This window comes from Protopterus annectens, chromosome 8.part1 (assembly GCF_019279795.1).
Source record: "Protopterus annectens isolate FY-2018-M chromosome 8.part1, PAN1.0, whole genome shotgun sequence".
In the NCBI taxonomy this organism is placed as follows: Eukaryota; Metazoa; Chordata; order Ceratodontiformes; family Protopteridae; genus Protopterus; species Protopterus annectens.
The window spans coordinates 147214587-147227852 of record NC_056742.1 but is presented as its reverse complement, the minus strand read 5'-3'; the positions used below and the strand labels follow the sequence as shown (position 1 = coordinate 147227852).

Genomic DNA, 13266 nt, shown 5'->3' with positions numbered 1-13266 from the left:
GGATGTGGATGTCTAGAGTGATTAGCTTGTGGTCGGATCTGGCCAACGAGGAATTGACCTCTGGTGTGGAACACCAGTCTCCCATTTTGGCAATGACAAGGTCTGGGATATTGCTGCCCCTTGTGGGGGTATGGATAAGTTGATCCAAGATGTTGGAATTTATGAATTTCAGAAAACCTTGAGCAAAAGAGTTGGTACATGAGTAGTTTTCCCATTTAATGGTGGGGTAGTTGAAATCACCCATTATTAGGGTGTTGGGTTGTACCATAATATTTTCCAGTGTATCAAAAAATGAGGAGTGGGAATCCTGGGGCATGGTGGGGGATCTGTAGCAAGTTGCAATTTGGATTGCGGTCTTGCCCAGAGTTAGTTGCACTTAGATAATCTCGGATGCATTATGCTGAGCAGCTAGCCTGGAGGTGTAGATATCCTTAATGAATATGCAGGGGTGCTCTCTGGAGCCTTGAACCAGGTCTCTGTCACTGCACAGATGTCTGTGTTCTCCATTTTAAGGAGTGCCTCGAGTGAATGCATTTTGAGGTTTAGACTTTTAGCATTGAGCAGCATTGCCCCCAGGTTTTGCTTGCTTATACCTGCTATGGTGGTGAGTTTGTAGTTTGAACCTTGACTAAAAAGACACTATAGGGGTGGCAAGAGCCTTACCCAGTATCCAGAATCCCTACGGCGACAGGTGCGGGCCATCTCTGGCAAAACATCGGAGTCTGTCGATCATGTCATCCCAGGCAGACAGATACTGGATCCTCTTAGACTTGCACCAGAAGCTTAGCCAATTGTTGAAGTCTATCATTTTGTCCTTGTGCTGTGGTATCGTTCTGGGTGATGGCAGGATGGTACTCGGGGCTGGGGTCAAACCTGCCTGGGTACAAGATCGAAGAGCTCCTCCATGTCTCTCTTCATGTAGTCCAGGGAGGTACGTCTCAGGTCATTCACACCAACATGGACAATGACAGAGTCATATTTGCACTTGTTGTGGAGTGACCTGAGTGCATGCGTTATGTGGTGGATCCTGTTACCTGACAGGCAGCTGAGTAACTTTCTCCTTGTTTAGCCTGGTGAGTTGGAACATCAGTGTGCCTCACTATAGAGTCACCTATGAGTAAAGTGTTGGGTATGTTATGCCTTATGGGCTGTGGTTGAGTGGCACACTGAGTTTGTGGGCTATGTCATTTGGGTTGTGTTGGGCGGGTAGAGGTTGCTTGTGTTTCTGCTTTGGAGGTCTCTGTTACTTGAGCAGATTTTTATTGAGAGCCTCCATGGATGTAGGTGTGTATTTTGTGTTGCTGTGTGTGTATTTTTGTGGTGTAGGTTTTGAGGAACTATGTGATGCGTGTGGTGTGCTGCGAGTGTTTACCTTCTCCTCTTGACTATCCAGTCCAGTCTTGGGTGAAGAGAGCTTTGCTTCCAGTTTGGCTATATAAGTGCATCTCTCACAGGTTGTAGTGTTTGGTGGTAGGAGGAGAGGGTGGTCTGTGTACATGAGCCAGTTGCTGCATTGACCCAAGATGCCCAGATTCATCAGGTAGACAGGAGAAAACACCGGGAGCTGAACCTTAGACATGCCTGGATAGGTGCTTATTAAGTACTAAAAACTGTTTTCCTCTAGACAAGTGAGGAAAGTTGAGTGCTGTAGTAATTTGTAGCTTATTTAGTGCTTACAATGAGTTCTGAACAAGTGCTGAGCTCAAAGAAACAGAGTTGAGAGCTAAAACTAAAAAAAAGTGGTTAGTTCTAAAGGAAAATTTGAAGAGCAGGCTTTGTGGCACTGGGAATAGTTTAACCCTAGCTAAGCGGTGATGCATAGTGTATTTTTTTTATTATAACAGTTATTAAAACACAGCAAAACACTGAAAAGGCACCCACTGGTAATCTGAAACAACCAGGATGCAGGAATCACGAACTAGGTGTTGAGTAAAAGTTTTTTAATTAAAACAGCTCCACCAGCTCAGCGTGAAAGGTACAAACACTTCCAAAATGTAAAGTCAAGCGCTTTCACCCGGGCCCTCCCAGGCTTTATCAAGACATTTTTACATTGGGTGGTGGGTCTTTTTATATTACCCTTGTTCAACCCAAATACTTTAATTAACAATCAATTAAATTAAATTGCTTCACATTTACATTTTAAAGGAATAAAAACCTTTTCTATCTCAATTGTACAAATAACACATTAAATTTTACTTCCATAAATAACATGCACAATTTCCTATTCACTTTATTCATGTCCAACCAAATATTATTCACATTTTGCTAGAATTATTAAAAAACATATACATATCCTTAATGTTTAAAATTCCAACTAAAAGCCTCTTATACATTTTATAGAACTACTTGTGGCTAAAACCAGTTGTTGTTAAGAACCAAGTATCTTCTATAATGTTCTATAACTTTCTGAAACCTATATAACATATCATTTTTTAAAAACATAAAGTGTAACTTAACGTAGCTTTGGTCAGCAAAAAACTGACCACTAACTACCATTCTTGTGGTCTCATTTAACCATCTATATAATTCTAACTCTTGAAAAAGTTTTTTAGCATCTCTCAACTTGTATATTATGTTTATTATATTAATGCCTATAATGGTCCTGGTAACAACCCACATCATTTGATTCCAAATTACCTTTTCTTGATGCCTAACCAACTATTTTATTTGTTACAGAGTGGTCATTCTCTTACTTCATTTTACAGTTTTGCCCTTCTAATTTTCAATAAACTAGTGATACTAATAGCTCCATTGAGCCCAGGAAATTTTGCTGCTTCTAGTCTCACTTGCCAAAGCAGTTCCTTGTATTCCAAGGATGTTTCCCAGTCACCCCCTCTAGGGCTAACATGCACTTGTTCAAGTACCATGAATCTTAATTCCATATTTTCACATGTTAATGAGTGCTTGAAGAATGCATTGGTCTCCTTTCTCCTACTAATTTCATAGAGGTGCTCGTACACTCTTTTGGCTAACGTCCTCTCTGTTTTTCCAACATAGAAACATTGGCAATGTTGACATAACCCTAAATAGACTACTCCCTTAGCCTTACAATTGAAATATCCTGGGGATCTTAAATATATTTTTCTTGAATTCAAATAGAAGCCCTTCTTGTCTATCATATTTGGACACTGTTTACAAGTATTACACCTAAATGTACCATTCTTGTTGTTTCTCCTTTCTTTCTTATTTTCATAATTTGCTTCTAATAATTCTTTTAAATTTTTATTTCTCCTTCTAACTACCTGGGGTTTGTTGCCTAATGTTTTCTTAAATTCCTCATTTGTAGTTATAATTGGCCAATATTTGTTAATAATCCTTTCCACTGACCAACTTTCGTTGCAGTTCGTGTGTACAAACAAACACCCTTGTTTTTTCACTTTCTCTCCAACTTTGTTGTTATTGTCTCTACTTTCTTCCCCTAATAAAGGAAAATATTTGTCCTTCCTTTGATTTTTAACCTCTGCTGTTATTTCCTCTATTAGTTTTATGGGGTGCCCCCTCTCCTCAAACAACATTTTTAAAAATAGGCACTCCTCATTAAATAACACCTCTTCACTGCACATTCTAGCCGCCCTGATGATCTGTCCTTTAATGACACCTTTTCTTTGAAATAAGGGGTGGTTACTATTAAAATGGAGAAACATATTTGAATAACTGCTTTTTCTGTGTATACGTGACATAAAGCAACCCTTTTCTGTGTTTTTGTATAAATCTACATCTAAATACTGCAACCTGTCAGTACTAATATTGCAAGTAAATTTTAAAAATTCTGTACTGTCATTAATATGTTCAATAAATTGTTCAAGCTTTTCAATACTACCCTTCCATAATATACATATATCATGTAGGTAGCGTTGATAATGTGTGAGATATTCTGCCCACTATGTGTTGAATACAAGTTTGGATTCCCAATAACTCAGGACAATGTTAGCATATGCAGAGGCACAGGGGGTCCCCATTGCCACACCTTTTTTCTGTCGGAATAATTCTCCACAGAAAAAAACAAAGTTATTTTTTAAAATAACCTCCATAAGTTCTACCAACAGTGCAATCATTTTACCTCCCAATTTTGAATGTTCTGCCAGCATTTCGTTAAACCATGCTAAACCAGTTTCATGTGGAATACTTGGGAATAACTCCACTACATCCACTGTTACCATGTAATTGGTTTCCTGGTACAATTCCTTCTTAATACTCCTTAAAAATTCCCAGGAGTCCTTACATAAACCTTTTAAAGATGTTGTAAGTTTCTTTAATATTGCATCTATGAACTTCCCAAGTGGTTCGGTAATCCCCCTAGCTCCTGCTACAATTGGTCTAAATACTAATGGTTGTAGCCCTTTGTGCACTTTGGGGATACCAAAAACAATGGGAGTGACTGGTTTGGACACTAGGAGGTAGTTGTAAAGTTCCTCATTAATTGCTCCTTGGTACAAATTATCTTCTAGTTTGTACTTAATTTTAGCATATGCGATGTTCCTCTCATTCACTGACACCTGATTATATTGTTCAGTGTCATGCAAATGTGTGTACAATGAAGCTTCATAATCATGTTGGTACATAAGGACCACTCCCCCCCCTTTGTCCATTTTCATGACTCTAATTCCCTCACTGTTTAATTTTTTAATCAATTTATATGATATTTCAGAAAAATTGGTACTTTTTGACATGTCTTTGACACCTATGTTTCTTATTTCCTCTTCAACCATGTCTTCAAATGTTTTTAAAACAGGATGCAATGGGGGGTTCCATGTACTTCTCCTGTGAAGTTTTTCTCTATCACTTAGATTCTCTTTCATCATTGCTGTTATATTTAACTGCCTTGTAAAAAGCTTCAAATCTAGAATAGTCCTAGGTATGTTAATGGAACTTTGAGGGACAAAATGTAGTCCTTTGGTAAAAACCTCAAAGAACAAATCATTAACCTCAACCTCTGTATAATTAAATATAGAAAAATTCCCTTTCTTAACAACCTTACAACCTTCATTGCACTGTTTTTCATTCTCTATGGTAGTGTTATGTGGTTCTACAGTTATTGTATCCTTGAGGGATTCCACCTCCTGGTGTGGTTGCTCATTTGTCTGTTCCTCTGCCTCCCCTGGCCAAACTGAAAATCCTGCTGCCCTGTCCTGTTTTGATTTAACTGCTGGTTGGATTTCTGTGCCAACCGTTCACTCCTCCTTGGGCCCTGTTCATCTAAACCATCATAAAAAACATTGTCTTGTTCTTTTTCGACATAATTATTGTTTGTATTCTGGTCCCGTGCCCATTTACTTCTTCCATACATTTTATATGCCTGTCCTGCACTATATTCCTGTAAATCTCGTTCCAACTTTTTTACTTTTCTATTAACAATTCTTAAGCAGTGACTGTCAATCTCTCTAAATGTGTTGTCGTAGTCCTTTTTAATACCATTAAACATAGTATCTTTTACAATAATATTGTTTAAATCATTTACTTCCCCTGCCTGGGTACAAGATCGAAGAGCTCCTCCATGTCTCTCTTCATGTAGTCCAGGGAGGTACGTCTCAGGTCATTCACACCAACATGGACAATGACAGAGTCATATTTGCACTTGTTGTGGAGTGACCTGAGTGCGTGCGTTATGTGGTGGATCCTGTTACCTGACAGGCAGCTGAGTAACTTTCTCCTTGTTTAGCCTGGTGAGTTGGAACATCAGTGTGCCTCACTATAGAGTCACCTATGAGTAAAGTGTTGGGTATGTTATGCCTTATGGGCTGTGGTTGAGTGGCACACTGAGTTTGTGGGCTATGTCATTTGGGTTGTGTTGGTGGTAGAGGTTGCTTGTGTTTCTGCTTTGGAGGTCTCTGTTACTTGAGCAGATTTTTATTGAGAGCCTCCATGGATGTAGGTGTGTATTTTGTGTTGCTGTGTGTGTATTTTTGTGGTGTAGGTTTTGAGGAACTATGTGATGCGTGTGGTGTGCTGCGAGTGTTTACCTTCTCCTCTTGACTATCCAGTCCAGTCTTGGGTGAAGAGAGCTTTGCTTCCAGTTTGGCTATATAAGTGCATCTCTCACAGGTTGTAGTGTTTGGTGGTAGGAGGAGAGGGTGGTCTGTGTACATGAGCCAGTTGCTGCATTGCCCCAAGATGCCCAGATTCATCAGGTAGACAGGAGAAAACACCGGGAGCTGAACCTTAGACATGCCTGGATAGGTGCTTATTAAGTACTAAAAACTGTTTTCCTCTAGACAAGTGAGGAAAGTTGAGTGCTGTAGTAATTTGTAGCTTATTTAGTGCTTACAATGAGTTCTGAACAAGTGCTGAGCTCAAAGAAACAGAGTTGAGAGCTAAAACTAAAAAAAAAGTGGTTAGTTCTAAAGGAAAATTTGAAGAGCAGGCTTTGTGGCACTGGGAATAGTTTAACCCTAGCTAAGCGGTGATGCATAGTGTATTTTTTTTATTATAACAGTAGCAAATGAGCAAACTGATTTAAACAAATTAACCAATAACAAGCAAAAAACTGTGCCCCGTTCCAGCAGTCTTTGATCAGACAATTTCTAACTGCACACTCCTGCCACTAGGGTGCAGGGGAACCTTCTCCAAAAAAGAAGGTCTGGATTACTGCTTAAGTTATACAAACAAAGCTAGATTCAGCAGGTCTGAATTTAGTCTATACTACAGGAAACAAGGCGTACCAATTTCAGAAAGAAACCATTCAAATAAGCAGGCACAATAAGCCTTTAACCAGAAAGTCCCAGCTCAGAAGGGCAGAATCTACCCTCTCCTCCCACAAGAGTGCAAACCACACCTTCTTAATGTAAAATAAAATAACGGGCCTGAAGCCTAAGTGCTTAAACCAGAACTAATACAAGTTTAGAATAACAGACGCTAAGCCTTCAATCAGCAACTCCCAACTTAGAAGGATGTAAGCTACCTGTCCTGCCACAACAAAGCAGGCCACAAACCTTCTTAATGTAAAACAACTGGTCTGAAGCCCAAGTGCTTCAAACAAAGGCTTAGAATAACAGTTAGAATTTAATCAGGCTACTAACAAGTAGTAATAAATGCAGCAGAATTCATGCAGTAAAGTAGGAAGAAACACAAATACAGTAACAGCAGATGAATAAAGTGCAATTTGTTTTGTATTTTGTTTATGTTTTATGTTGTTGCACCTGTTTTTTGGGCAGCCTCGTCTTTGTCCACGTTTTAGATATGTTCTCTGTTTTTCCACCTTTGGTTGCTGGTTTCCTATTATTTCTTTCAGCAGGCCTAAATCTTCAGCCCACCCCATCAGCATTTGAAATCTTTTTGCATATATGTTTATGTTTTGGGACAACTTTAGACTCAGCCACATGACTTTCCATGTATTCATGTTTCCACTTCCTGGTTTTCTTTCAGTTTGTGTATGGGAGTTCTTTTATTGCTTTGTTGGCTTTCTCTCCTGAGCTCAAGGCTTTAAAAACTGTCCCATTTAGAATCTGTCAGCTTTTCCAACATACATCTTGGGTATTAATTTCCCACAAAAGCACCTCTAGTCTTGACAGAAAGATTCTCAGAAAGCATAGTTGTCATACTTCAGCAGCTGAACACAAAAAATACATTATAGACCCATGAGATTCCTTTTTGCATGCACTGAATAAGAAGTGGTGCTTATTGTTCTCCACTATGAGGGATGCAGATACCAGCCAAATTTCTTCCAGTGAAAAGAATGCCGAGAATCGAAGACCTACTTTAAATAAAGTGTCTGAATTTGGTGACCAAAAGGAGAGAGCAGGTATGCATCAGGCAAATTTCCTAACAGTAACAAAAATGCATTTTAAGTGGCAAAGCTAAGTACATGTCATTTTAAAATTTGAGAATTATATAGCGAACATAAGTGTGCCTCTGATCTTGCTGAGAGCTTATTTACTGGGAGACTAGGAAGCGCAGTATTGCTAAGGTCATGTTTGAAAATACAGACACCTCATTTGTCTAGCTTCATTTTGAAGTTCATCACTTTTTCATGCTGGACAATACCCCCCTAAACCTTTGGCTTTGCTTCCACACTCGCACTTTGTATGTTCTTAGCATAAAGATACAAAAAAAATGTATAAATTGTATGGGCGGGGCAAGTATTTCAGATTATATTGTTGCTTGCAGTCCTAAAATACCATGTTTCTTTCCACATCCTAGTTAAAACACACACGTTTGCAGTGTGAATGACCGTAATATTTTGTGTTACAGATTGGCTGCTATGCTGCTATGAAGAAAAAAATCTATGCAATAGGTGGAGGCTCATACGGCAAACTGTTTGAATCCGTAGAATGCTATGATCCAAAAATGCAGCAGTGGACAGCAATCTGCCCATTGAAAGAGAGGAGGTGAGTGATCAATCCACAATTACAAGTCAAGAATGTTATTCTTCTAAATGTTTCTGTCTTAACATTTTATTACAGAATGGATTTGAATGTTAAAAGTAATTGCACAAGAAACTGATTGTACAACAATAATGATAATAATGTGTTTGTCAACAGGACATTGACTTTGTGATATAAAACTGGTGGCCTTTCTTAAAGGTTGAATGAAATAATTCTTAAGCTAAGAGCTGATCTGCCATCACAAACATGATAAACAACTTACTCTTTGTAATTGGCAAGTTATCCAAATGGAATTTCGGCTTATTTTCATTGGAAGCCCTAGTGACAAGCTGCTCAGGCTGTAGGTCTCAGCTTTCCTTGAGTCTTGAGAACATCTTTAACATTGCCTCAAAATTTTACTCTTCCTGGCAAAATATGTCATTTTGTAGCAAAGTACTGATGAAGTAACTTACTAAAAAATAGCATTAGTTACATTTAGACTTCAAAGTCTTAAAAAATGCATACTGATGCAAATCCACATATTATACAACTTTCTGAGTAAAATACTTGTCTATGGTTTGGAGTTTTCGTTTCTCAATATTTTTCCCTGATTCTTGATTGGGTTGATAACTGTGACTACAGTAAAAGTTAATGAAAAGGACCAAAATGATAATAACAAATTTTCTTAGAATCCATTGGTAGAAAGCAATCACTTCCTGCTCCATGTACAGTGTGTATTCTGGTGAGTGACAGATTACTTATTTTATGGTTGTATTCCTGTAAAAGTAATCAGGATTAACAGGAGGTCTTTATTTACATTATAATATGAGTTTATTTGCACAATAATCTGCAGTTGTCTATTTTTCCTTTGTAAGACTCTGACAGTACATATACCGACAATTTTCCAGTTGCATGTTATGTGCCTGCAAGGTACTCAAGGTTAGAAACTGACTTGGAATCCTGTTAGAGGAATAGGTGTAGTACATTTCTCAGTACCCTTAGATTAAATGAGCCCAACATTAAGAATCTCCATTGTCATATATGGAAGGCTGTAGTACCTGGAAATAGATATGGACCTGACTATTGATTTAATTCAGGAGTCCTTATTAAAAGACTGATAAGGTTGTCATGCCAGGAGCCATGTTCACATCAGAATTCTTTGTCGAAATCTTACTCCCACTTTGTAGGCACAGCTTCCTCCAATCTGTATAGCCTCCTGTACATGTTAAACATCAGCTTAAAACAGAAGCACAACCCAGTTAGGAATCTCAGAAGTAAGTGCCTTGGTACTTTGAAAAACCTGGGGAAAAAAAATCTTCAGAGTAGCACAACTCAGCACCATGCTAACAGGTGAGCAGTGTGAGGTTCACTATAGAGTATCTACTATAGTCAGTCTTTCTTTTCATGATTCCATCCCCTGATTTACTTGTAACAGCTTCAGCCAGCCAAATAGCCAACCATTCATCTACAGCCTCTTATTCCCATTTTATTATATACATGGGGTCAGGGTATCACATTATCATTGACTATGTTCACACAGCCCTATTGTGGTTGTTCCGTATTGCGCACGCACACAGCACACAGCACACAGCACACACACACACACACACACACACACACACACACACACACACACACACACATATTCACACCTACTTCTAATTTAGTACGTCTTTGGAATGTGGGAGGAAAATGGATCACCCAGATAAAACCCATGTTAACAAAGGGAGGATATGTAGACTCTGCACAGAAGGCATCCCAGCTGTGAATTGAATGGGAGAACCTTCTGTTGTGAGGCGACAACACTCACTGCTATAACACTGTGCTGCCCTTCAGCTGAACCATCATGCACATATTATTGCCTGCAAGATTGGGTGGGTGAGTGAGCTTCTATTATTTTTAAATAGTTTCATATTTCCTATGCAAACATCAAAAGCAATAACTCTGTGAGTTTGATGCTTGATTGTTAACATTCTTTTAGAAGCCAAATGTGGATAGGGAAAGCAGTTAACAGAACTACTGTACCATGTGCTTAACTTTTCAAACCAGACTGAAATAAAGACCATTATGTGCACTCAGTTGTAAACCCACTATGTCATGCATTCCAGCAGGCAACCTTTCATTGTGGAACGCAAGACAGTAATGTATTGCAACTTACTTTTCACCATGTAATAGACGAGGTAATCGAAGAAATAAATATGAAGGAATGTAATGAAAGTAATGCTTAAGTTGCAATAGACACCATATATATAAATAGCAGAACCCCTTATACTTTTGAAAAATACAGAATGGTAGGGGTTAGTAGGACACAAACAGTAATTTCAATTCCATGGTGGCTTGTGTATTAAAGTTAAGTTAAAATTCCTTTATAGTGGTGGTTGAAGTAGCAGAGAGCATCACTGCACTGTGACTGCCTTCTTCTACAAAACGTAATACTTAAAATTCCATGCTGGCTGTTGTACCAAACCAAAATTAATAGTTTGAATTCCTTGCTGGCTAGTGGTGGAGAAGTATCAGAACTCTGTTACCCTTAGTGTCACTGTCAACAAGCAAATCATACTACTGTAAGATTTCTACGTGCTGCTCACACACTTGAGTAATGTTACTTTCTGCACAGGAGTACATTGTTACTTTCTGTACAGCACTGCACATGTCTGTACCATATAGCACAAGACAGTATTGAGTGCTACAATACAATGCAGTACTGCTCAATAAAGGTCAATACAGTACAGCTGGGCACAGCACAGTAAACCAAGAGCTGTTCAATAAAGTAAAATTGCAGCGCAGTACCATTGTGTTGGTGTGTGCCATAATGCAGTAACCAAGAAGCCATATATACAGTTTCTTTGAGATACTAATTTCAGTATGACTGTGTGTCTGTTACTACAGTAAGTGTAATTCAGCTGTATTGTAGTAGTAAAGACAACCATAGTGTAACAACTGCATAACTTTGCTATAGCCTTTTTTTCAGACTTTTGTTCATTAGGCCTAATTCTATCACTGAAACTTGTTTGTGTGCTAAAAACTATGTTAATTCTAGCTTCTTACTGTCACTCCCCCCCAAATGAGCACGCGCACACACAAGGGATGTGGCCCCTTTATCTCTATAATCCTGGTGAAGTTTTTTGTACCACTTTTCAAAAGTATTACGTTCTTCACTCACTAGTGCCCAAAATTAAATGGGTAACGTAGAGGACATAATATAGCCAGATCTTTCACATAATTGTTTTACAGCAATTTTGTCTGCTGATACAAGTTGTTAGATCCCTCTCTGGGGCGATATGGAGATGACATCCAGGGAAAAGTGTAGCCAGTGTGTATGGGAAAGCATAGCAGAAAGCACTCCCAAGTCAGGAAGGAGCAGGGTTGCAATAGATGACATGTTGTAGTGGAGGTAGAGCATGTCCTTTATTGCCCCACTATACATGTCATGAGGGTGTGGCCCCCAGATAATGATATAATTATGGATTTTGATTCATTTTTTATACACTTATGTCAGTTAAACAGTTTTTCAACATTTTACTAGAGCACATGTGCTAGAAATTAGTACTATGTTGAATATATACAGAGCCTTTTCATTTGCCTTCTAATCAATTATCTCCCCAAAAAAGTCTGTCAGTGAGTTGCATGAATGTTGGCAGTGTTAATAACAAATGGCCTCAACTGGAACTCTGGACTTCACAATACAAATCCAAACATTTGCCATTTGCTTTCTGACTGAAATTCTTACGCTGTTCTCTCATATTTTAATACAAATTGAGTATTTTTCTAACAACAGATCAGCTTCCCATCAAGGTGTTGCTGGTGGGCCCTGCTTTTAGTTAATGATTCTAACTTTTCTTTAATAGACAAAAGTAACTCTTCAAGAAACAATGAATTTGTTTTGCAGTTCAGATAGCAGTGCTGTTCATGCCAAATTACTAATAGTAGTCATCTACATTTTCATCCCCTCTTGTATTTCTTTAATGCAAACAGTTCTAAGTTTGATTATTCTAGACTGTACTAAGGCCCAAAAATGATAGTGGTAGACGATCTCTGTTTCGGCTGGTTGGGTCCTTACAAACTTCAAATTAATAGACTAGCAGCTTCTTTTAATTTAAACAAATTGGTCCAGACAAACTACAACTACAGATGTTACCAGACCTCTTAAATGATAATGCCCTGCATGCTTTATCTAGTATCTTAGAAGCAATAACACCACTTTGCAGCTAGCTCTGTCCAGAATTGTCCCAATTCCTGTGATGTGCTACTTAAAGAATTCAGCAGTTCAGATTGGACTCAACTTCAACTCTGTCTACAGTTTACAACCTACTCATCTCTCATAAGGATTGATTATATCCTGTCAGGAAATGTGACAAACTTCTTGGTCTCCAAAAGTCTTGGACAACTTATTAAACTAAGGGAATAAGCCTTGGTGAGAATTGAAAGAGTGTGTGTGTGTGTGTGTGTGTGTGTGTGTGTGTGTGTGTGTGTGTGTGTGTGTGTGTGTGTGTGTGTGTGTGTGTGTATGTGTATATAAATATATATATATATATATATATATATATATACCATATTTCCCTGAAAATAAGACCGGGTCTTATACCCCCCCTGCCGAAATACTCATTAGGGCTTATTATCAGGGGATGCCTTATTTACCCCCCCCATACAGCAGTCTCCAACCCCCAAATTCTGGCCTGAATTTCTTGCAACTTCATTTCCTGTAGAACCATTGGCACCAATTTGTCATGCCTAGCAATAGAGCTCTCCTTAAATGAGCACTGCTTGTTCAAGTAGCCTGCTCGTAGTGCATTGGCAACACAGCTGTCAGTGATTTTATCCCATGAATTTTTCACCCAAGTCACAACCTCTTGTAGGCTAGGCTTCACAAAGTTTCCATGCTGATAGTCACTGAGTTCCATGTGCAAATGGTCCTTGAATGGCTTGTTTATTGCAATATCAAGAGTCTGGAGATAGGCAGTTATTC

The 13266-nt window shown here is 38.6% G+C and overlaps 1 protein-coding gene across 2 annotated transcripts in view; it reads left to right on the top strand.

The window, feature by feature from the left end:
• Positions 1-13266, top strand: part of GAN (gigaxonin) — a 1111762-nt gene that overhangs the window by 638431 nt on the left and 460065 nt on the right. For both annotated transcript variants that reach the window (XM_044081792.1, XM_044081791.1), the window contains exon 8: positions 8188-8324. In XM_044081792.1, coding sequence (XP_043937727.1) covers positions 8188-8324 — 137 coding nt within the window. The remainder of the gene's footprint in view (positions 1-8187; positions 8325-13266) is intronic.